The sequence below is a fragment of the Apodemus sylvaticus genome, chromosome 6 (assembly GCF_947179515.1).
Source record: "Apodemus sylvaticus chromosome 6, mApoSyl1.1, whole genome shotgun sequence".
In the NCBI taxonomy this organism is placed as follows: domain Eukaryota; kingdom Metazoa; phylum Chordata; class Mammalia; order Rodentia; family Muridae; genus Apodemus; species Apodemus sylvaticus.
The window spans coordinates 37,458,911-37,484,022 of NC_067477.1; the positions used below are offsets into that span (position 1 = coordinate 37,458,911).

General features: G+C 50.5%; 1 protein-coding gene across 3 annotated transcripts in view; it reads left to right on the forward strand.

Moving 5' to 3' along the window:
• Nucleotides 1-17,221: 17,221 nt before the first annotated feature.
• Nucleotides 17,222-25,112, forward strand: part of Ltbp2 (latent transforming growth factor beta binding protein 2) — a 90,856-nt gene continuing 82,965 nt past the window's right edge. Inside the window, exons 1-2 of one of the 3 annotated variants that reach the window (XM_052185415.1) lie at nucleotides 17,222-18,008; nucleotides 24,410-24,480. In XM_052185415.1, coding sequence (XP_052041375.1) covers nucleotides 17,473-18,008; nucleotides 24,410-24,480 — 607 coding nt within the window. In that variant the 5' untranslated portion in view covers nucleotides 17,222-17,472. The remainder of the gene's footprint in view (nucleotides 18,009-24,409; nucleotides 24,481-25,112) is intronic. The other 2 variants (XM_052185413.1, XM_052185414.1) reach the window with 2 other exon arrangements.

The following is a 25,112-nucleotide window of genomic DNA, read 5'->3' on the forward strand; positions in this document are numbered from 1 at the left end:
AGATTATTACCTTTGAGATGCTTAGGAGAGAGTGATGTAGACAGTAATGTTAAGAAAAAAATCAAAACATCCCCCAAAGAGCACCCAGCTCCCCTCATATACCTAGAGAAATGGGTGTGTTGAGGGAGCAGGGCAGCCCCCTCTTCAGACTTTCTCTGAGTCTCAGGGATTTTTCTGGTTATGGGGTACACCTATTCCACATCCACTGAGCTACCTTGCAGGCAGTGGGTGGGCAACTGTCCAGGCCAAGTGACCATGGCTCTGTCAGGCCAGCTGTTTCCTTGCTTTCAAATCAGTGGCTGACCCTGCGTTGTCCCCAGCCTGTTCCAAGCAGCCTGGGAGACTTCCAAGCATGTCTTTTACAGGCCAGATGTGCATCCACTGGCTGTGAATGCTTGCCCAGAGAACAGGTGGGTGGTAATTATTCTAGCAGAAGTAGACCGTGGCTGGAAGCTAAGGGGACAATTCTATCGAGCTGTCAAGAGCAAAAACAGCTTTTTTGTTTTTTTTTTCCTCTGCTCGCTCTTTTAGAGGGAGAGAGAGATGCAATCCAGGGATGGAGCAAGAGTCTTGGCCCCTGTGGCAGATGCTGGAGAGTCCTGGAAATTCTCAAACCCCACCCTTCTCAGCCCTCTCCTCTCTCAATTGACAGCCCATGTGTTGTGAACATCTGTTGTGTGCCTATGCCCCAGTGCTCCTTCTTCTTTGGGGAAGAGAAAACCAATTTTCCTTTGGGGAACCCCACCCTGCAACAATTCCATACATTCCTCATGGTGTTGCAGGCCATGGGATGTCCCCGTCCCTCCACTCCCAAAGGGTGGACCCTGCCCTCATCAGACTCTCCTGAGAACTTTTGAGTCTCGGTGGGAGTCACTACCAACAATGAAGGCTGAGAACATGCAGAGGCCAGATGGCTTCTGAGTGCCTGCCGTCAGAGCCCCACAGCTGCCCCGTCACTGGCTTTCCCAGGCCTTGTGGAGTTCCCCCTTCAGCACTCGGCACTTTTCAGTTAGTTCCTGCTTCCCCCTCACCCCCGTTAAGGTTCGAGAGCCAAAGCTGCCTTGCCTCACAGTTCCTTGTACCCCAGATTCCATTTTCTACTTTTCTCTTACAGTTTACGTGTAAATCACTGTGACTCTCTATACCCCCAAACCCCTAGCTACCTGCCCCTCTTGCTACCGCTCAGGAAACCAGTCCCATCCATCCCTTCCACTGCGGAGTAAGTGAAAGCATCTTTCCTCTTCTAGAGAGAATAACAGTGAAGAGGTGACACAAGCCCTGGTCACATCTCCCCGGTGCCTCAGTCACTTGTGTATAATGGGACTTGCTTGGTCCCAGAGCAGGGTCTACAGCGCTGTTTATGCTTCTCCTTTGACTAGTGTCCCCTGATACTCATTAAGCTTTGTTCTCAGTGGAGTTACTGGCTTCAAAATTCTGACTCAGAGGGCAGAGGAGAAGGCTCAGTGGTTAGGAGTACTGGTTCCACCCAGTGGTGGTGGCACAAACCTTTAATTCTAGCTTTTGAGAGGCAGAGGCAGGTGGAGCTCTGAGTTTGAGGCCAGCCTGGTCTACAGAGCGAGTTCAGGGCCAGTAGGGCTATACAGAGAAACCCTGTGTCCAGAAAAAAAAAAGGAAGGAAGGAAGGAAGGAAGAGAGGAGAAAAAGAAAAAAGTGCAGTACAGTAACATGTACACAGTCAGAACACTTATATATAAAATAAAAATACACATTAAAAAAAGGAATCCAGTTCCATGCAGTGGAGCACCTACGGTCTATAAGTTCCCAAGCCAAGTCTGGGATAACTGATTTGCTTGGTAATTCTTGTTCATACTGTTTCCTCTCTTGGTGCTGGAGTTTGAACTCAGGGCCTTGTGATTGCTGAGCACATCCTCTAACGTGAAGTTACCCCTAGTCTTGTCCAACAAATGAATCTTCCCTACCGTGCTTCCTACTTCCACTGAATGTTACGGGGAGACCTTAGCCACCCTTGGGCCATAAAGTGGAGAGGAAGAGCCTGCGGTTCATCTGCATGAGCTGCAGAAGTAAGAGTCAAGAAAGCCAGGAGTTTAGCAACAACTGTAGTTGGCCTGAGGGACTCCTTAGGCCATGTCTTTCTGGGAGAGCTACAAATTGGATGATTCTATTAGAATGTTTATCTGCATCAGGGTCAGATCACGGGAGAGAATCTAATTGGGCCAGCTTGGGCTAGGTGCCTTGTGGCAAGTATAGTAACTGGCCATTCATCAAAGGGCCTAGAAAACAGAAGGGCAGCTTTCTAAAGGAAAAGGGATGATCGCATGAGAACAAAACAAGGGGTAGTGGGCAGACAAGGGGGTCACAGACTGAGCGTAACGAACGCTCCAGCCTGCTGAGTGCCCGTATGGACTGTTCTCGTAGCAACCACAGGCTAAACCAAGGGCTGTAATCAATGAAATCTGTGGCTGCCAGAGGGCTAAGACCCCTCATGCTAAAGCTGGGTGAACAGAGGAGGCCCCAGGTTGAGAAGCAGTTCTAGCCTAGGTCCTTTGTGTCCTTGCCACAGCCTAGGTTCTAACCTGCAGTCGGCCCTGAGTGTTTCACCAGCCTGGTGCTGCACAGAGCCTGGATCCACAGGCTCTGCTTCCGCCAGGAAAGGAGGAGCGTGGTGAAGTCCATATGGAAGTCCCTGGGAGGGTCACCCCACGTGTGCCAGGTTGATGGGCATACTCCATAAATATTTATTGAACTGCCCTAGATGCACCCTGGTCCTGGGAGGTAGAGCCAGCTCTTTATACTTTTATAGCACCATGTATCAAGTTCAAACAGAAATGCCAGTCTGAGGCTTTGGACTTTGGACTCCAAAGGGAGCCCTGTAGGTATCCTGCTCCTACAGAAACACACGCTGGCCCCAGATCTTTATCTGGAGTGGTGTCTAGTTCTTGGCTTGGTGAGATCTTCTAAATTGTCCAGGCGTCTCCCAAAGTTTCCCCCATGGTCTGGGGCAGTCACCACAGAAGGTGCCAGGCTCCAGCTTTCTTCCTACCCTGGGCCCTTTTCCATCAGTTCTAGCCAGATCCCTGTCTATCCAGACAAACCCTGTCCCTCCTGGCGTTTACAGTCTGCAAATACTTGTGGCCATTTGTGCTGCCCTGGTGGGCTGTCATTAGGCCCCGTCTTTGTCTCTATGCCTCTATTCAACATCTCTCTTCAGGGACTGCAGCTGACAGCCTCCCTAGAGAGGACTTCTCCTCTCCCTAAGATTGCCCAGAGCCTCTGCAACTTTTGCGTCCTTCTGATTGCAATAGGCTCCCTTCATACCTGTCTGATTCCTACCATCAGGGGGCGTCTATCTCAGTCACCTGAGAAGCCCTCACGGAGGTGCCAGCTTCTGCTGAGACTCAGGTTATGGGGGGAAAGATGAGCCTGTTGCCTCTCTCCTTTGTTTCCTCCTGTCTAGCAAGCATGGAAAAGCCCTTTCCTTTGTTGACCTTCACCTCCTGGGCAATTTCCACCTGTTTCTAGCACATTCCTGCAGGCGTGACATGGGCTAGACCCGCCTCCTTCCCAACACTGAGCTCATGACTCTGCTCTACTAGGGTTGATCACTTACTGTCCCTTGCCCAGCTTGGTGCACAGGCATAGCCCCTAACCACGGAACCACTCTCTTGAAATCTCTCTCCCTGAGCCTCACATACCCTGACTCTCTGTTTGGTGTGTGGAGGCCAGGAGGTCTTTCTGCGTGAGTATTTTTAGCTAACATGAGCCAGGGTGCAGGTCCACAGGCAGACCTTGGACAGGGTGAGCTGAGATGTTTGTGAACCCCTGAGGAATCATCTGAATGATTTCCCCATGAGCCAGCACGCCTTTCCTTTGTCTTTTGGGAAAACACAATCATCTTAGATTAACAAGTGCTCAAACAGGTTGCTTTTTTTTTTTTTTCATCCACCTGCCTTCAGCTCACCACGAATAAGGGGAAATGTCACGAGCTTTTTTTACCATGAGCATCTCTTACTGCCCTCGTGAACATCTCTTACTGCCCTCTCTCTTCTCACATAGCGGCCAATCCCTCATGAGCTGAAATCTTTCCCAGTCAGTTTCGGCCAATAAGCCGTCTCAGCACTACTCTCAGTGATCACAAAGAAAACCACATAGAGAAGATGCCTTGATAAACATGGAAACGTAAGTGCCCTACTGCTCCCTTTCCCTTCGACTCGATGGGCTTCCGGGCCTTTCTTGGGTCCTCCACATCGCCCATCCTGGCTGCCGCTTCACGCCGTGTCTTTCAGGTCTTCCCAAGCTTCCTGGCGTCTGTCTGGAACGCCAGGGCTGAGTTGAGCATTGCAATCCATCAGAGGGCTGTGAAATCACCGAAGTGAATCACGGCTGGCATTAAAATGGAAAACAGAAGAGAGGTAATGGAGACCACGAGCATGCGCCCCAGCGAGCAAGGATCCAGCCATGTCGTAAGATACGCTTCCAGCCGCGAGTTGTGGTGAAACGGTTGAAAACCCAGCTTCCAGCTGGCCGGTGCTACTGGAGATGCTTGTGTATAGGACGGTTCGTGTTCACTGTCAGTTTGACAGGGCCTGGAATCTCCCGGGAGGCAAGCCTGGAGGTGCACCTCTTAGGGATTACTTAGATTAGTTTTGGTTTCTGGGAACTCCTGGGAGGGATTATGTTAAGTAGGTTATTTGAGGTGGGACGACCTGTCTTAAAGGAGGCCAGCATTATTCCTGGGCTTGGTTCCCAGACCACATAGAATGACAAGCACAAGCAAGTTCCTTGCTTCCTGACTTCAGATACAAAGTGATCAGCTCTGGCAAACCCCTGCCCCCTTGACTCTGCCACCTTCAAACTACGAGCCAAAATAAAGCCTTTCTCCTTTAAGTTGCTGTTGTCTAAATATTTGGTCACAGCGCAGGAAGAGTAGCTGGCACAGGTGGCAGTGAGGGTGCTGTCATCTGGGACCCCTTGGCCCCTGGGACTCTTGAGGAAAGAGCAGAGAAGGCAGCATGGCACAGCCTGTCCGCTGGGAGCATTGTGGGGCGACTGGTGGCAAGGGCTCCTGGGTCCCTGACTCCTGAGTTCTTTCTTCATTGTAAGGGTCCACTGAGGCTCCACCTTTCCACACACAGAGGAAGAATCTCTGTCAAATGTTGGAACTCTGTAGGTGGTAGGATTCAGATCCTTGAAGCTTGTGTGGCCGTGAGCAAGAACAAACTTGTTTTAATCCCTGGGGCTTGAGCCCTGGCCTTGAGAAGGCCAAACTAGGGATCTGTCACCAACTACATGCTCTGGTTGTTTCTTTTTGTGTGTCAGTTTTGAGTGTGTGTTGTTATTGGTTTGTTTGTTTATTTTTAGATAGGGCATCAGTCTAGCTCTGACTGGCTTTGGAATTCACTATAGAGACCAGGCTGGCCTTGAACTCACAAAGACCCACCTTCTCCTGCCTCCTGAGTGCTGGAAATAAAAGCGTGTTGAAGTCACCACACTTGTCTGTGGAGGTTGTCAGCCTGCTCTGACTAATGTGAACCCAGAACAAGGACTCGCTCTCCTGGCCAACAGTCCCACAGACTCCTGTGTGGAGTTAGAGTCTGTGTAGGAACACTTCTCTCCGCTGGCCTCTCAGTCCTTCCTCTGGGTCACATTGATCTCCATTTGACCACCTCCCCTCAGACTTGCCTCAGGGTTGTAACATGCCACTCAAAATTCGGTATAATAGTGTAAAACCTCCATAGCATCCAAACAGTTTGGACAACACAGTCACACTCTGTATTCTTAGACCTGGAGGCAATAAAAGAAGATACCAGATCCTTTAGCAGGTGTCAGTGTTATTTTTTATTTTTTAAGAGACAAGATCTCACTCTATAGACCAGGTTGGCCTTGAACGCATAGAGATCTGCCTGCTTCTGCCTCAGAGTGCTGGGATTAAAGGTGTGTGCCACCATGAGCAGGAGCTCATTTTTAAACCACTGATGAACTAGGATTTCCATTTCCAACAGTCTCTGTAACACTCACCCTGACCCCCTCCCCCACCCGCCAATTTCGGGTTATTTAATACAACTGGTTCTCACAGCAAGCACTTCCCATTCCTCATGTACTTCCTTATTTACGTAGACCAAGATGCAAGACATTTTTACTTATCTCTATTGACTTTCAATTTATCTACTTCATTTCATATCTTGTTTCCAGCATCCAATTTTGTCATCTATTCCTTCTGCTCTATATCATGTGAAATTTTGAGAATAAAAAATGCTTTCCCAATCCCCAACTGTGAGAAGCCTTGTGTTGGTCCTTGTCTCGAATGAGCACAGACCTCTGTAACCTCCACCCAGCCACTACCCTGGGGGGATGGGTGTCTGACAGCTAGCCATCATCTAACTGCATTACCAAGGACTTCATATTTCTTCAAACTATCTGGGAAGATGGCTCAGTGGGTAAAATGTTGATTTCACAGCATAGGGACCCGAGTTTGGTTCCCAGCACCCATGTTAAGAAAGCCAGGTGTAGTGATATGCAATGGTAACCCCAGTGTGGGAGAGGAGACGGGGGACCCTGAGGCTTGCAGCGAGGCTGGAAGTAAGATGTTCCGACCGGGTTTAGAAAGATGCAGGGATCTGGGAACATGCTCAAGAGGAAAGGGACATAGTCTGGTTGATGGGGGTCACCATTGCAGGAGTCAGAAGCCAGGCCACCCTAAAGTGTAGGTGGCTCTCTCCATTTCTGTAAAACCGAGGAGTACCTCTGAGGGGCAGGCTTGAAGCAGGCTGTTGTATCCACCGATCTCTTTGGATGACTTTGATCAGTCGGTGGAGATTAAGGACACCCTGCCTCTTCTCCCTAGCATTGATTCTTTACCATTGACTGGAGACGTCAAGAGACAGTAAGGCCCCGGACTGACAGCCTGTAAACTCCAGGGATGGTTGGGTCAGATGAATGTGGAATAGATCCCTTTTCCTGAAAGGAGATTGCTAGGGTTAAGCCCTTCACTCAATGGCCTGAGCTTGCCAGAGACCCTTCCTCATCAGCTGAAACTTTGCATGATTAGCAGTTTTCAGAAAGCCTGGGAGACTGCTAATTTTTCGGTTGGTGTACTCACGCATTACTTACGTTTATGTCATCGTGAACCAAACATCCAAGAGAGCAACTTAAAAGAGGGAATTGTATTTTGGGTCACAGTTTCAGATGGTTCTGTCAGGGCCACTTGGTCCCATGTACTTCAGCAGATCGACCATGCACCTAGTGCATCTCCACTGCTGGTGCAGTGGTCGGTGTTGCTGTTTGAATTTTCTCCAGAGGTTCTCGTGCTATACGCCTGGTCCCCAGTGGGCAGTGCTACTTGGAAACCTTAGGAGGTGGTGTCTAGCTGCATGTGGTTCCTAGAAGCATGCTGTTGATTACACCTGCTGTCTATGGCTCCTCTTACTTCATCCCTTCCTTTCTCTGCTCCCAGGTCACCATGAGGTCGGCCTAGCATGATGCTGGCACGTCATATTAGGTCCCCAAAACCTCTGTGGAATGAGAGGGAGAGCACTGTGATCCTAGACAAATGGGCAGAGCTTCAGACAGAAGCAGGTGTGTAGGGACTCCTGAGTGTGCCTGAGTGGATGGCTATACTGTAGCAGATGAAGCAATAGAAGGAATCTTTCAGCATCAAGGCAGACTGGGCAGCACCATTGTGGGGAGTTCTCCATGGAGAACCAGAAGTGGGGCTGTTTTCTCCCCCATCACTAGGCATCCTTCTCTGCCTCTTGCCAACCAGAAGAGCAGGATGCTGACAGCTTATCTCTGGGTCGTCCCCCCTGGCCCTACACCCCTCCTCTCCTCCGGCAGCTCTGGCACATGGCCTCCCCATCAGAGATATTCCCAGGCCCTGAGGCCCCACTCTGACATGCTCAGAGACTCCTGGCCTCCCATGCCCAGACAGTCAAATCGCTCCCAGCTTTCCACAGGAGTTGAAAGAGAAAGAGCTGAAAGACTTGGGAGTCAGGAGACCCTGATTCGAGCGCTGGGTGCTGCCAAAATCAGTCATGGGACCTTGGACAAGCCTCTCTTCCCTCTTTGGGCCTCAGTTTCCTGAACTGTAAGTTAACAGCATTGGCTGCCTGGTCCCCTAAGGAAGTTCCCTCCTGCAGGCACGTTCTCTGGACCTTACAGTTCTTGGCTCCATAGCCCTGGTCTGTCTGCTCCTCAAATCAAAGTTTTGGTGTTGACAGGGATTTGAATTTGTATATATATATATATAAAGCTGAGACCTGGGGAGGGGGAAGGGCAGGTCAGGAGTCCCATTAGTGGTAGATACAGGATTAGACCCAGGGTTTTTGTTTCCTGTAACCATCTGACTTTGGCCTGAACTGTCTGGAATGGAAGAGCCTTTGCCCCAGAGTCACCAAATGTTCTGCATGGCTGGCATCAGAGTGTGGTGGCTTTCAGTCTTCAGAGCACCAACTCAGAGCTGGGTACCTTCTGCGCTTGTAGCAGGAGCCAACCAATCTAGACCAAACCCAAGCCCGTAGACCCAAGCTCCTGCCTTCCCCGTGTTACTAACTAGCCAGTCATTATACTCCTCTGGTTAAATGATGCTCATTGGAATGTGACCTCTGAAGAACAGACACTTGCCACTTTGGGATTGGAGTTCCAGATTTGGACTTTCAAAGTATTGACTCCTAGGTCAAAGTCTCTTTGAAAGTATGACCCATCCCACGATGTCTGTATTTGTTCCTCCCTCGATGTCTTAGGTCACCGGACAACAAAGAGACTGCTTTCAGGATGGTGGCTCATCCCTGGCCCAGTCCCTTGTGGTCTGGGTTGTTGCATCACTGATAATATATAGATGATTTTTCTAGGAGCTGTGTATAGAAAAACATCCACTAGTGAGGAGTGGCTGGCTCAAAGCATCAGTTAGCTCAGGCTGGGAGGCTGGTCAATGGTTGCGCTCCATGTTCTTCCACTACTCCAGGATCTACGGCTGTGGACTGAACAGATAGGACAGAGAGGAGCACTGAAGGCAGAGAGGTCTGCTGGAGGCAGCAAGCTTTCCGGGTGGAAGAAGTAATCTAGGAAGTTTCTGGAGGAGGTGGCCTTTGAGATGAAGAGCAAGTGGGGGTTGTGAAGAGCATTCCAGGTGAAGGAAATGGTGCGTGCTGAGGTTTAGGGATAAGAGCACAGGGGGGGGGAGACATGAGGAGGGATTCTGAGTAAGTGGATGTGCTGGGTTTCAGCATAAATCGAGTAGGGTCTGATGTGAGACAGACTTGTGTGCCAACCCCAGTAAAAGGCTTGGGCTTGATTAATGAAGTACTGGAGAGCCACTGAAGGTTGTTGAGCAATGGGAGTGACATAGTCAGTCCAGAAATGTATGGAGAGCTAGTTACAAGTCCGTTTCTCTTGGACGACGTGGCCTATTGTCTTCAGGCAGAGGTGGGGAGGGCTGGGAAAGGGGAGCCTGAGGAAACACTGGTTGGCATTGCCACCTTCAGACCCACCCAGACCATAGGAGAAATGAGAAGGAGGTGAACAGTCCTCAGGGCTCCAGGGCTGGACTTGTAGGGTACAGAGAAGGGGGAGGAGCCAAGGGCCAGCCCCTCCTCCTTGGCAACCAGCATTATCTGGCCTGAAGTCTGGTCTCTGAGGCAGCGCACTGAGCATGCCTCTGCTGTCTGTGTGAGTTCCTAAGGGGTGAGATCTTTAATTTTTGTCTGCTGAGCCCAGATGGGCAAGGGGCCAGCCTATGTTACAACCTCCTCAAGGCCCCTTGGCCAAGGCGTTCAGACCAGAGTGGACAGAAACAGGGAATGAGTCACAGGGACTGGCTGGGCCAGTGGACTCTGGCTGCACCTCTCCCCTCCCCCCTTAGCCCGGTGTCTGTGATCTTTCCTGGGGACTTTCAGGGTCCAGGTCTATGCCCAAGGGTTTGAGGCCCTAGAGACAGAGCAAACTTAATGAATGTCACCCACTCTTGTCCTGTGTCTCAGCTGACGGGAGCAGACAGCATCTTCTCTGTGTCAGAAGAAAAGAATGGACTGGTCTCCACAGGGAAAGAGCCCAGAGCTGCCCCTTTATTCTGTTCCTACAATCCTCATGCCTCATTGTGAGGGTGTCACTGTCCCAGCAGGAGTCCAAGATGTGAACAGGCTGAGGAACCTCAGTGACAGCCAAGGACAGCTGCTCCCTCTCTGTCTTGTCCTCGAAGTCCTGCACAGCCACCCCAGAAGCCTGCATAGGTCTGCCCCCCTGCCCCAGACTTTAGAATTATCTTCCTGGAGATTTAGAATCACCCATCCACCTTCACCCCAGGGAAACACATCCTTACAGGATGGATGAAAAGGGGGGCTTCCAGATGCCCATGTGATTCAGGAATGCAGCCTCTGCCTAAGAAATACTTCAGTGGGGTGTGGTAATGCACAAACATAATCCCAGCACTTGAGAGGCAGAGGCCCATAGAGCTCTATAAGTTCGAGGCCAGCCTGGTCTATATGATGAGTTCCAGGCCAGTCATGGGTACACAGTGAGACCCTGTCTCAAAAACAAAACAAACAAACAGGAAGAGGAGGAGTAGGAGCAAAAGGAGGAGGAAGAAAAGGAAGAGGAGGAAGAGGAGGGGAAGGAGATTGTTGTGCTCCAAATCCCAGGAGTTCTAGAACACTCTACCCTAGTCAGAGACTGAAGGAATATGCGCAAGTAAGTTTTGGAAATGACATCTCAGCTTAGTAGTACATACACAGAGACTTCAGGTCGGTTCACCCTTATACCAAAGCCAGGAAATGCAGGGGACGGAGGGGGTCAGTTGTTTTGAAGGGCAGCCCTCTTCACATCTTTGCAGGATACCCCGGAGTGAGCACAGTGCGCTATAGTGGAGAATTCGCAGACTTTGGAGCCACCCAGACTTTTTAGATGAATCCTGGCTCGTCTCTCCTGTGCAACCTTAAGCAAGATCCTTTACTCCTGCGAGTTTGTGACCTGGAGATTGCCTGTCTTGTGGCTGCATGGGCATTCCATTTGTATCTTTCCTTTTCTTTCCCCAAAGAGAACATCTGAGATCAAGATGAGTCTCGGCCAGGGATGGCAAGCCACTCCCAGGAGGCTGAATGTGACCTCCCTCCTTCTCCTCGGTGAGCGGCATCAGGGTCTCTGAAACTCACCATGTTGGCCTTGGTCTGCTTTGACACAAAGTGGACCCCTAGCTGATGAACAAGGCTGACAGGAGTCTTGCTTGGGACTAACAACAGTTCCAAGGCCATCAGTACCCTTACTGTACCACAAATGCTGAGTTCATGATGCCGATCACCCAGAGCATCATGGCTGGAGGCGACCTCCCTGCCCTTGGAAGTTAGTGTGGCTTGAATGTCTGGATTCAATATATTAATGTTAGATAAACCAGGACAGAGTCTGTACGTAGCTGCTTATACCCGTGACTGTGGCTATGTCATTTTACTCCCTGGGTCTTCACCTCTTCACCTACGACATGGTAAAACACAACATTTCCTTCACAGGATTATTGCTAAAATTAAGTAAGGAAGTGAGTGTGAGGCACTGAGCACAGGGCCTGGCACTTTTGAAGCACCACGGGGAACAGCAGTAATCAGTCCCCTCCCCTGACAGAGCATCATTTTCCCTAAAGGAGAGAATAGCAGGAGAGGGTATCATTATCTCCATTTTCAAATGAGAAAATAGCAGCTCTGAACTGAGCCCCATTTACAGAAGGCAGCCCTTCCAGAACATTCTACAACACTAGATCAGATTGCTTGATCTCTGCATGGGCATTCATGCAATGGCTGATATCACTAAAGCCAGCATGCTAGGCTCCCTGGGAGGGAGAGGCATCAGCAGATCAGCTCTGGTGCTTGTAAGTTTGGGGGATACCAAGCTGTGATGCTGAGTCAGAGTGGTCCCGGTAACCTACCTCTATGGGCAGAGAAGTCATCGCAAAGAAGAGACACCAGCTCACCCAGTACAGCTCCATCCTTAAAACCATACAGGAATCCCAGTTGCCCAAAGTCTGAGGAGGACATGGAGCTGATCCCTCTGGAAGACTAGGGGTCCAATCATCCTTCTTCAAGCCATCCTGACTTCCAATTAACCAGGAAATATGTTATTTGTTCTGAGCAGGGGAACAAGCTCTCCTGGGGACAAGAATTCGGGGCTGGAGGTCCAGTGACTTCCAAGGAAGAAGAATCTCTGGAATTCTGTGGGGAGTCTGGGTCTCAGAGAAGGAAGCAGAAATGCAGTTCTTGTTTTTGGTCTTATTTACCAAATTAGTTCAGGTCCTGGTAGCTCTCTGGCTGCCAGCACCATCCCAGCAAGACATGGGAAAGTCATTAGGTCGCCCAGTGTGTCCAGCACACTGCCGTCCCCTTGGCGGACAAGTGTCCTGACCAATATATTGACCCCTTAGAACAAAGTCTTCAGGGCTTTCCAGAGAGGGTTTCCCTCTCCAGATTCCACAGATGTATGAGTGGGCTTAACAGCATTCTCCTGTCTCATCGGTGACAGGGAAATGACACATGGTGAGTCAGGGACCATGCTGGGAACAGTTAACCCTTGTCCCAACTGGGCAGACAGGGTTCGAGGGAGCAGATTGTTCTGATCATCCCAGTTCTTCAGGGTATGAAGTCGTGAGTTGGCAGGCATGAGGGAGGCATTTGAAACTAGGCACTGGAGATCCGTTAGTGGTCACAACAGTGGGGGTAGTTGGGAGGGTCCCCCTCAGTTGTGATGGGAGCTCTGGGTTGAGGCAGGATACTATGGTCTTAAAAGCTTGGGTTTAGGTGAGCCAGGTTGAATCTTGTATCTGTTATTTATTGTTGTGTGTTGTGTGGTCCTGGGCAAGCCAGTAGCTGTTCCCAGACTCAGTGTTGTTCTTTGTGTTTGCGGAAATAGTGATTCCTGATTGCAGTGGTTCTCAACTTTCCTAATGCTTTGACCCTTTATGTGGTTCTTTATGTTGTGGTGACTTCCCCACCCCCCACACTATAAAATTATTTTCATTGCTACTTTGTAAGTGTAATTTTGCTACTGTTACAAATCATAATGTATATACCTGTACTTTCCAATGGTGGTGGTGGGAGGCGGGGAGGATTTCTGACCCACAGGTTTAGAAACACTGCCCTATAGGTCTAGTACATGAGTCATTTGCCTAGCACGATTAACACAGTGCCTGAGCCGTACTAAGTGCCAGATTCAAAGTGTGTGTGTGTGTGTGTGTGTATGTGTGAGGCATATAGTGGGACAGGAGGACGGTGCTCAGAAAGGTAGCAGATGCCAAGCTTTGGAGATTATCGCGGCTGTGGGCCCAGGAGAACAGGGTGGGGATTTCCAAGGACCACTTGTACTCACTGAGGAGTGGGAGGGGTGCCGGGTGGTGAGGGAAGCGCGTCTGCTGAGGCTTTTGGCTGAGGCAAACAGTGAGACGCTGAATGGGCGGCAGCCTTCCAGAAATGCAGGCCGGGGAGACAGAGCCGTAATAATGACTTGGACACACAGGAGGAAAAAATAGCTCAGGGACAAGATGACGCCAAGGTTTCTGGCCTTGAGAAGCTCTTGGGGATGTGAGGTGATCATTGGGGGATGGAGAGGAGGGTCCCTGAAGGCACCGGGCAGGTAGAACAGGAAGGTGTGGACTGCAGAGATGGACGCCCATTCCAGCAGGAAGAGTCAGCACGGGCTGGCGCTTGCTTCACTGTGAAGGGGAAGGAACGTAGCGTTCTGGGGATGGAGGTGGCACCCACCCCCAAGGACAGCAAGCATGAGAGTTTGGACCAGGAGAGGCCACCCAGAGCTCAAGATTTCCTCTCTTCAAAAGGGCTTAGTGGTGCCAGTCCTGCCTGGTTGGTGGGGCACTCTGTCAGTCATCTCAGAGCCACCGTCCAGGTATCTCTTGACTGCCCACCAGATTCTAGCCTTGTCATATATTCTGGGGAAAACTGAACAATGTACCAGCTCAGTTAGAGATACAGTAGCTAGGGAAGTCAGATGGATGAGTAATTTTATAGATTGTTGAGCAGGACTCTTCCTGTGGTTTTAGCATGTCTGCTGAAGCTGGGCTGGGAAGATGGCTTAGTTGGTGACATGCTTGCCTGCAAAAATGAGGACCTAAGTTTGGTCCCCAGAACACAGGTTAAAATGATGATGATGATGATGAACAGTAAAAGAAAAGGAAAGAAAGAAAAAGGAAAAGAGAAACAAGGCATGAAAACATGCGCCTATTACTCCCAGCACTGGGGAAACAGAGACAGATAAATCTCCGGGGCTTCTTAGTCTAGTGATTCAGTAAACCCGGGCCAGTGAGAGATCTTGTCTCAAAGAACGTGATGGACGGCCACTGAGGAATGACACTCAAGGGTGACCTCTGGCTACCACACATATGTGCACCTCCACATGAACATGCATGTTGGGATTTGCCAAGAACTTTCTTACTGTGCCTTACACACATACACACACACACACACACACACACACACACACACACAATGTCTGCTCAGGTGCCAGAGCCTAGAACATGGCATTCTGAAGAGAAGTATAGGACATGGTTAAGTAGAACAGTTTTTTTTACAAACTCCCTTGGTTCCTTCCCACCAGTGAAAAGGACGGAGTTAGTCACTGGGGTGAGGATACACTGGTCACCTTAGTAGACAGGGCTGAGGTTTCCCTGAGCCAGAGGACACTCCTAATGCCGGCCATCATCTGCCAGAAGAGGAGATGCTGTGACAGTTGCCCTTCCTCTGGTGCTTGGACAATTGATTGCTATTACAGATCCCCCCAGGTGCCAAGTCACAGTAAGAAAGTTCTTGTCAGATCGCAACATGCATCTTTAGGACCTGAGCAAGAACATATATGAAGAAACTCACATGCATTTCCTGATGGAGAATTGTAACTGTGAAGCTTTGCTAGAATAGTCTACATGGTAGGGAAGTAACTAGCCACCTTACCACAGCCTGGCCTGGCAGCCTGGCCTGGAATGTCTCTTGGAGCAAGGGATACAGGATTGTCAAGAGGTTGGTCAAAGATGACTTCACTATGACAGTTTGGGGTGGAAGACACACACACACACACACACACACACACACACACACACACACCAAAGAACCCACACACACCTATGAAAAAGCTGACCAATGCTTGGGCATCAGCTAAATAAGACTTTGTTACTCCTTCTCTGACACTTCCTGGGGACCCCTGGAGAGCCACAGAATGAAAGGAGAGTCTGAAGGACAGATCCCACCCATCCCAGTTTCCTCACTATAAGGCTGGCAGCTTTTTGATGGGGATGCAGTGGGGAGGGGAAGAGGATTACATTGGATATGATTTTGATCAAACTGAATGAGCTTTCAACCTGAACTGGTGCTTTAGCATCTAAAGTTGATCTTAGTTACAAAGGCTGTTGTTCTTGTAGCTGGTAGAAATTGGCAAGCCAGGGACTGTGCCTGACGTGTATTAAGTAAAGAAGAATGGAGCTGAAGAGAGCTCGGTGGTGAAGAGTACTTGCTGTCCCTAGAGGCCTCCAGTTCAGTTCCCAATCACCTATAAAGTCCAGCTCCAGAGGATCCTGTATAACTGGCTTCCAAAGGTCCCTGCACTTGTGTGTACATACCCATGTGTAGACACACACACACACACACATACCTACACACAGCTGAAAGTAATTTTTAAAATATGTTTTTAAAAGAGAAGGGAAGAACTGGCAGGATATGCCTTTAATCCCAGTGCTCAGGAGGCAGGCAAATCTCTGAGTTGAAGGCCAGCCCATCTTACAGAGGAGACAGCCAGGGAGGGCTACACAGAGAAACTCTGCCTTGAGAAAACCAAAATCAAACAAAACAACAACAACAACCAACCCAAACCAAAACAACAACAAAGCCCCAAGAAACGATTCCTTCTCCTGAGTGGGTAATCTCGGATATTTCCTCACAGGAACGGGGAGCTGAACAGCGCTCATGGCCACTATAGAGGCTGACGTTTGTCCTGTGAGGTGAGATGGAGAGGCGGTCCGGAAGATTTCTCCAGGTGGAGAAATGAGGCATCACAATGGATCAAACATTTGCTGAGCAGAGCACCCAGTGAGGGAGGGGTATTGTGTAATGAATACCGAGCATGAAGTTCGGATCGGCCAAAGAACCAGCCGTGTGGGGGATGGGGATGGGGGTGGGGGTGGGGGGATTCCATAGGCCAGTGCCAAGTATTGAGGCTTTCTTCTCCAATTAGGTATTACTTAGGTTTCTGGGAGGGGAGACGCTGGTATGGGAAGTTGTAATTGGTGTCCTTTACTGTCATTTTCATCCTGTCTTCTTAGGAGGCAGTGGGCTGTGAAAACGCTTTCAGGAAAACCATACATGCCTGTGCTTTGGGCCAGGGGACACGGGGAAGAAGGTAAATTCAGGTGGGAGGCAACTGACACTCCTGTCCTCATCAACACAAGACGATGTGAGAACCCGGCCCAGCAGGGACCAATCAAAGGCTCGTGCAGTCTCCCTGGGGAAATCCCCCAAGGAATGAGGGGCTGTGATAGGAGTTCAGAGAGTGGACTGTGGGCCAGGGGCCACGGGCCTGGGTTTTAGTGCCCATCTTTAGCAATGCTCTCCTTTAGTCACCTTATTCAAGAGGCTCCGTGTCTACCTTTGTAAAAAGAGAATACCTCTTCCAGCGTTCGGCCACCATCACCATGGGCCCAGGCCAAGGCTTGACGCCACAGGAAGCAGATTAATATCTAGGCTCTAAGCAGGTTGGCAGAGTGTGTCTCTACAAACCACGGTTGCCAAGGGTGACGGTGCCCCAGCTCCACTAGGGGGCGCGCGCCCCGAGTTGACCTTCCCCGTAGGCAACCGGCTCCTGGGTGCTGCCCCAGGGACACCTGCAGTCTCGCCTAGCGCCCCCAGCGGTCAGAGGGGGAAGCGATGAGAGCAGGCGCGCATGCCTCAGGCTCGGTACCCATTATTCTGGTCTGGGTACCTTCCCCAGCTTCCTTTAGGTCTGAGAAGCTGCCTTGTTCATCTGAGCCCGTGTGGTCAGGAGCAGAAAATACATCCAGGACAGGTGGACCACTTGAGCTTGCCCAGGACAAGAGAAAGGCGGCTCAGATGCGCCTGTCCAGGCAGATGCCATCTGTCCTTCCAGTCCCCGGGTCTGCCCTGCGTCGCCCGCAGCTCCTCAGGGGTTAATCCCCTCGCCGCCCGCTCGCTTCTCGGTGCCAAAGAGGGTGTTGCTGGAATTCTTGTCTCCCGTAATAAGGGGGCCGAGCTGTCCCTCCAAGGAGGGGGCATGGCGTGGATAAAAGAGACGAAAAAGCAGGGGGCGGTTTCCAAAAATAAAACCCCCCGGTTCCCTTCAGACGGCGCCAGTGCGAGCGCGAAGGTGCGGCGGACTCGGGCTGGGAGTACAGCCCGGGCTGCTCACGCCCTACAGCCCTTGCCTGGGAACCCCCGGACCCCCCAGACGGCTGTTTTAGAGGTCCCCTAGACGGGAAGGGGCCGGCCACCAGGCGGATCCGTGGAGCGAAGGATGGAGAGCACCTCCCCGCGAGGTCTCCGGTGCCCACAGCTCTGCAGCCACTCTGGCGCCATGAGGGCGCCGACCACCGCCCGCTGCTCCGGACGCAGCCCACGGGTGCGTTGGAGGGGCTTCCTGCCACTTGTCCTGGCTCTCTTGATGGGGACAAGTCATGCCCAAAGGGATTCCGTAGGGAGATACGAACCAGCTAACAGAGATGCGAACCTGTTGTGGCGCCCCGTGGGCAGCCACCCCGCAGCGGCTGCAGCCAAGGTGTACAGTCTGTTCCGAGAGCCTGACGCGCCGGTCCCGGGCTTGTCGCCCCCTGAGCGGAGCCAGCAGGGCCAGGGGAACCCTGGGAGGCTCGCAGAGGCCGAGGCCAGGAGGCCGTCCCGAGCCCAGCAGCTCCGACGAGTCCAGCCACCTGTCCAGACTCGGAGAAGCCATCCCCGGGGCCAGCAGCAGCCAGCAGCCCGGGCTGCACCTTCTGTCGTGCGCCTGGCAACCCCTCAGCGACCCGCGTCTGCACGGCGAGGGCGGCTCACCGGGTGAGCACTGAAGAGGGAATGGGGTTGGGGGTGGGGCGAGGGATGCGGGGATCCCGGACGGTCATGCCTTCAGTGGAGTGCGGGGCAGAGGAGACTCCTGTCCCTTTGTCCCCAGTAACTGCTAGAGAAACTGCTCCGAGGTCCTGAAGCTGGGGCTCGGGACCAGCTTTCAAAAGTTTTCAGGGGAAAATAAATCCACTATCCTTTCCCTTGGGCACTAGTGTTCCGAGAACCCCGACGTTAAGCTCTTGTGCGTTTCTAACTCATTCTGTGCTGGGCTAAAGAGTTCTCGCAGTGACTGGGTGGGCGCTCTGGGCTCGTGAGGCCCAGAGAAGGTTAAATTGGCTCAGGGCGCCAGTAGGTGGAGGATCTGGGCGGGGGAGTGGGGACACCAGGGCGCGAAGACAGACGCATCTCCTGGAAGGGGCTGACAGCGAGGCAGGCGCGCCAAGACAAGTGTATGGTCCGGGCTCAGGTCTGCTGGGACTCGCAGAGAGGGCTTAGGCAGGGGTTTAGGAGCTCTGTGGAGGGGAAGGCTGCCCTGACCTGACGCTGTGCAAAGGACTGGGTCTGTGTGTGCCAATAAGTCTGTATGTCAGCGTTGTTTGCACATTTTGAAAGGCCAATCCTCGCTCCAGTTCTTCAACTTATTATTTTGGACCACTGGCTGTGGGCCCTGGACTCTATTATCACAGGAGGCCCCCTCCCCTCCCCAACAACACACTGCCCAGAATGTGATGAGCTGGGGGTCTCGCCTGAGTATCCAGGTGTCTCTGGAGTGAGGGCACAGGACTGGTAGTGCCGGACAGGGCAGGGTGCCATTGGTTAGTCTAGGAGGGGCTTCGGCCCTTGGCCTGGGTCTGGTTTACCTGTCCTGCTGTAGTCCTAGGTAGCAGTCCCGGTGCTTGCACACCTAGTTCCACTACAGGGGCTCTTCTGCTCTGGGCACGCACTTTCTTCTCTTGGCTGCAGCGGTCTTATCACAGAATTCACCGTGTCTCATCCCTTCCCCGCCCATACCCTGCTTTATGCTTTTTTATAGCATTTATTCCCCCTAACATAATTCAATGTCTGCCTATGTGCTCAGGCTTATACAGGCTCTACTTAAGCAGGGTTTTGGTAGCTTTCAGGTTCCCAGCAGACCAGTGTCTGCACGTAGCTGGCCCTCTCTGAGTCTGAATGGACTCCCTGTCAACCCTGGGAGGCCTAGCCTAAAGTCTGCAGGGCGTAGAGCCGTGGGCTGCCAGGTGGCCCCAGCATAGGACCATTCAAGGAGAGTTAATGGACAAATGGTAAAAGTTTAAGCCTTCCCTCTATCCTGACTTGTGCGGGCAACGTCATAATTACATGTGCTGAGCGAGCATAGGAGAGGGCGCAGAGACCCACAGAATACAAATCCCGGCTGGAGGCATGAACAGTATGTGCTGGTGAATGTGTTTCTAAAAACACGGGACATGTTCTGCTAAGGGCAATGGAGCAGTACAATGTGGTTCAGGGAAGAGACATTGTGACCTGGGGCCCTTGAGGGAGGAAGGAGAGGGCCAGGGTGGCACCTGGAGATGATGCTGTCACGCAGGTTTAACATTGACTCAGAACTAGGGCTTTTTACCATAAGCATTGCTGAGGACAAGAATAAAGATCTGGTATAGGGGAGCCGGGAGCCGGGAAGTGGGGCGGTGCTGAGCCTGAGGTGAAGGCTGACTGTCATGGGGAGGGGATGGTTATGCTGCAGGCTTGTGTGTGTGTGTGTGTGTGTGTGTGTGTGTGTGTGAAGTCAGGAAGTGAAGCAAAGCAGACTGGCACCAGGACAAAGCTGACAGCAACGGCCAGGTATGTAAGTTGTGGGCACCTGCTATATACATACCTGTCCTGGAGCCGGATCCTCAGTTTTGTCTCCTGCAGCTTTGGTAGATAGATGTCGAGTTCTTCTGGCATCTCATTCATTTCTTGGGAAGAGGTCCAAGTGACAAAATTATTCCAAACTTCCTCAATCCAGGTCCGCTCTGGCCATCGTGAGCAGGTCAGATCTAGGGACCAAGTGCCATCTGCTGGTGGAATATAGAACTACATTTGCTAATTTTTTGTTTGGATTTTTTTGGTGTTTGTTTGTTTGTTGGTTTTTGTGGAACTCCTTTAATATGTACTATTCTGAAAACCTTGGGGATATAGCAGTAGATAAAATAGACAAACTGCCAGATAGTGGTGGTGCACGCCTTTAATCTCTTCATTCTAAAGACAGGCAGACAGATTTCTTTCTTTCTTCCTTTCTTTCTTTTTCTTTCTTTCTTTCTTTCTTTCTTTCTTTCTTTCTTTCTTTCTTTCTTTCTTTCTTCCTTTCTTTTTTTCCTTTTTGGTTTTTTGTATTTGATTTTTTTTGAGGCAGGTTTTCTCTTTATATCCCTGGCTGTCCTGGAACTCACTCTGTATACCAGGCTGGCCCCAAACTCAGAAATCCGCCTGCCTCTGCTTCCCAGAGTGCGCCACCACCGCCAGCGGCAGACAGATTTCTGAGTTTTAGAATAGCCAGCTCTACAGAGCAAGTTCTAGGACACCCAGGACTACACAGAGAAACCCTGTCTGGAAAAACAACAACAGCAACACCAGAAGAAACAAGCAAAAGCAAAACACCCTTGTCTGATGGAACTGCTAATGTACTGGAGAGATTAATGTGTGTGTGTGTGTGTGTGTGTGTGAGAGAGAGAGAGAGGTGGGGGTGTGTGTTCCAGGCAGTGCTAATTGTCTGAGGTGCAGTGATAAGCCGTGTAACTATGTACTATAGTCTACTTATGGACTTATTCTTTTCCAGTACTCAGTGTTTCTTGACCATCTTAATATTTTATTCCTATTCTCTCTCCTTCCACCGAGGGGATTCCTGGGATTGAACTCAGGCTACAAGGCTCAGCCAGTGCTTTTATCCAATGAGCCACAGTGCTAGCTTTTTTCTGTATTAATACAGTAACAGGATTCCATGCTATAACTTTTGATGTAAATTATGAAATTTTGCATGAATACGAAAGGCATTAGAGATATCAGAGCTCACACATTAGTTTACTTTCATTTTTTCTTTTCTCATATATTATATTCTCATTATTATATTCATTATTTTCTCATGTATTATAGCCCAACTGCAACTTCCCCTTTCTCTTCCTCTGCCAGACCCTCCTCTTTTTCTTTCAATAAAGGGCAGGTTTCCCAGGCACACCAGCCCAACATGGCATATCAAAGTCACAGTACACCAGAGTTGAGATTTCTTCTATAAATTTGCCTTCCTTTCCCCATAGTTAACCATCACTCAGATTTAAATATTTCCAACATGTATTTTATGCTATTGCAACAGATGCAAGTATCCATAAAACATACAATGTTGCCTTATACATCTTAAACCTAGACAAGGGGTAGCATATTGTATTCCCCTACAATGTTTTTCCTCCCTTATTAGGAATTTGAGATTTAACTATGATAATATACAGCCCAAGTTTATTCATTTTAACTGGCGTATATTGTTCCTTTGTCTAAATATCCCATAGTTTATTTATCCATCCTCTCATTTCTGGATGTTTAGATGAATTACATTTTTTTTATCATTACGAACAAAGCCTGACTCATTTTTCTGCATAAATAAATCCATAATTAAAAGGAAACTTTGCATCATTATTGCTAGTTAAAAGTAGTACAAGAAGAGAAAGGAAATGTAAGAAACTTTGAAGTGAAGTTTTTCAGTTCTGGTCAGGCACCACCCATTGTCTTGGAAGCTGAACCTCTTACCCTGGCCATGAAGTGTGGAGGAACCACCGGGTGTGGCCAGCAGTGGAACCCAGCAAGAGGACGCAGCCTCAGATGGAGACCTGCTCACAAGCCTATGTAGGTTAGGAAAACTGTGGGACAGGGAATTATTTCCTTACCATGTGAGTCAGTGCGACTGAGGTGTAAACCTAACATCTCCTTTCCTACCCTCGGCAATGCTCTGCCCACTTCCAAGGGAACCTTGGACTGGGCGGATAGAAGGAGCATTGAATATACGCCATGCTTCACGGCACCGTGTTAGCCTACGGAGGCAATGAGAGAAAGGAAAGAACATTCGAGATACCCAGGACAGAGATAGACTCCAGCGGTGTGAGCCGCCACTGCTAAATGGTGTGAGACAACGAGTGGGGGGAGGGGCAGGCCCTCGTGAGAGGAGCTTTCCACAAAAGGGACCATGTCTGATATGGAAGGATTATGCAGATCTCATCTAGCAAACACAGGCTATCACCTCCCAGCTGCTCTCCTGGCTGGGCCTGCATTATCCTCAGAGATGTCCATTGAGTATCGGAGCCTCTTTTAAGTACCCCTCCTGCCATGACGCCTGGCAGCCTTTGATTCTGGCCAGTCTCTGCTCTGACCCTGACATCCCTCAGGACTCCTCACAGGCAGGCAGGCCTGACCATCTTAGCTGCAAAGTCATCCTGAGGGTATCTGGGTTGACGGGTGGCTTGTGGGGGGCTCTTTGGGCAGGACTTATGGTCTGATTTCCCACCCAAGTAGGCTCCTAGATCTGTGCTCAGTTCCCACAGGCAATGCTTGTCAGAAAACTCGCAGGGCGTGCAGCCTGTTTTCTCTCAGAGAACTTTTCAGCCTACAAAGAGGCCTGGTCACTAACACCATGGGTGATGACTTCCAAATAACTGGACTGCTTTCCCTTCTACCGCGGTATATGCTGGAAAGCCCTGGGCCTGGGGAACAGCTCTCTCCCTAGAGCCCAGTGACTTGGGCCTTAACTGGGGGGAGAGCATTAGGAAATCAGGATGATGCTGGAGGTGGTGACCAGCAAAACAGAGCTCTTGGCCAGAGGGACATTCTGAAAGCTCCCTGGGAGGCCATGCCCCCATAAGGTTGGGACCGAGAGCCAGGAGTGGGCCTCAGCCTTGGCAGGCTTTAGGAATTTATTTTGAATTCCTCTTATGACTCCCACAACCACACAAGCTTTGGGGTCCACTCAAATGTCAAACAATCTCCTAAGCGGCACCAGATGCTCGTCATCTTGGCCCCAAGGATCTCAGGAATGGCCACCCACTCCAGCCTCTGTTTTTCCCACTCACCCTGTGTTTCGTTTCTGTTCCTTATGACTGGGCCCAGGGAGGCAGAGCCAGCCTTGGTTGTCCTGACCCCAGAGGTCTGACCCAAGAAGTCATCTCCAGTATCCTCCTTCTTGGGAGTTTCCCTTGCCTGGTTGTTGGGGTCTACAGGTGAAGAGCTTGGGTTGGAAACCTTCTGGTATTGATGGCCCTCACTAGACACTTGAGGACAATATCTGGGCAGATAGAGGGTGTGTCCCACCAAGACCAAAAGCTAAGGTCTCATAAGGGTGTCAGGGACAGGTGCATCACCCATAAACTACATTCCATTGGCCTTCCCAAGTGAAAAGCACTTCCCAAGTGCTTGTCAGGCAAAGGTGGCTTAGTTATGTGACCCCTCCCTATCACCTGTCACCGTGGAAGGGAAGCCTTTCTTGAACAGTGACCTGAGAGCCCTGTTTCTTCAGTTTCCTGCTAGCCCTCAGTCTGACCATACACGGGCCTGCCCAAGTTGACTCCTCCTTGTCTGAATTCATGGGAAGGTGACACACATATACATCCCTTAAGACTATATTTATATGTAACTTCTCTGCAGTTGTCAGCAGAGCAGGCAGGGAACATGCTGTGTGGGTTTTGGTGAGAGGCATTGTAGACTTGGGGTCTGGCATAGAGTTCAGCCAACTCAGCGCTTTTTGTTTTGTTTTTGGTGTCCTGGATAGAACCCAGGGCCCAGGGCCTCCAACAAGCTAGGCAAGTTCTCTCTCTCTCTCTCTCTCTCTCTCTCTCTCTCTCTTTCTCACTGAGGTACCCACTAGCCTTCCAACTTAGTTTTTTTTGGAATGGGGTTCTGGTACTCTGGTTATGTGGCTTTGGCAAATGACTGAACTTCTATGAACTGGCTTACCACCTTGTCCCTGTTACTTTGTGTGTGTGTGTGTGTGTATCTCTGTCTCTGTGTGTGTGTCTGTGTGTGTCTGTGTGTGTGTGTCTGTGTGTTTTATTATTTGAGATGAGGTCTCGATACATAGCCTAGGCTGGCCTAGAACCCCCATCTGTATACCACCATGCTCTGCCCTGTACTGACTTCTCTGTTTATTAGACACCTTTTCTCACCACAGTCACTCAGTGAGGCTGGCATTCTCTCCATTGTGTAGATGGAGAGACTGAGGTTTCCCAGAGATAAACAGGGGATGTTAGGACAATGCTCAACTTTGGTCTCCATCACACCATAGTCCTCATCCCTGGAGTAGGCGGCCTCCCCGTGGAGTGGGGGCAGTCAAAGAGGGATGTATGAATAGTACCAGCTTCGAGCATCCCTGTGTTAACTTTGCCATGGTGACTCCACAGGAGAAATGTCTGCGGGGGACAGTGCTGCCCGGGATGGACGACATCAAACAGCACCAACCACTGCATCAAACGTGAGTGCCTTCTTTTCTTCCTCCTCTTCCTCATTATTATTATTATTATTATTATTATTATTATTAATGTGCTGGGTCTTGGAGCCATTTCCCTAACCTTCATTCATATTTTTCAAAGGTGATAAAATGACCTTTGAAGAGGTGGTGACTTGCTCAGGGTCCCTCACCTCCTTAGAGAACAAACAGTCTAAGACCAAATCCGCTCCAAGCTACTCCCGTGAGCAGAGAAAGCAGGGAAGTAGCAGACCCAGTAGCTTTATGCAAGGCAAAGGCTACCGGCTAGGGCATGACGCTGCCATTTTTAAAGCTACCAGAGATGGCTGTAACTGTGGTTGAACAAAGAAGAGTTCAGTATCCGCTACTCGGGGATGGAATGCCGCCCCCTCCCCCCCCCCCACACACACACCCCACCCGCGAATTTCAGGGAATGCTACTGTAGACAAGATTCTGATAAGTATGTCTGAAGCAGAGCTGGGACTATGGTTCCCACAAGTGCCCTGTGGCTGCTGAGCTGCAGGGCCTAGGACCACACTGAGGACTCTGTTTGCATTGCGAGGTCCAGGGAGCTCAGGCTTTGCAGGGAGCCTTTGCCTGGTAGCGTGGCTAGGGCCAACTGGGACAGGGCAGCCTCA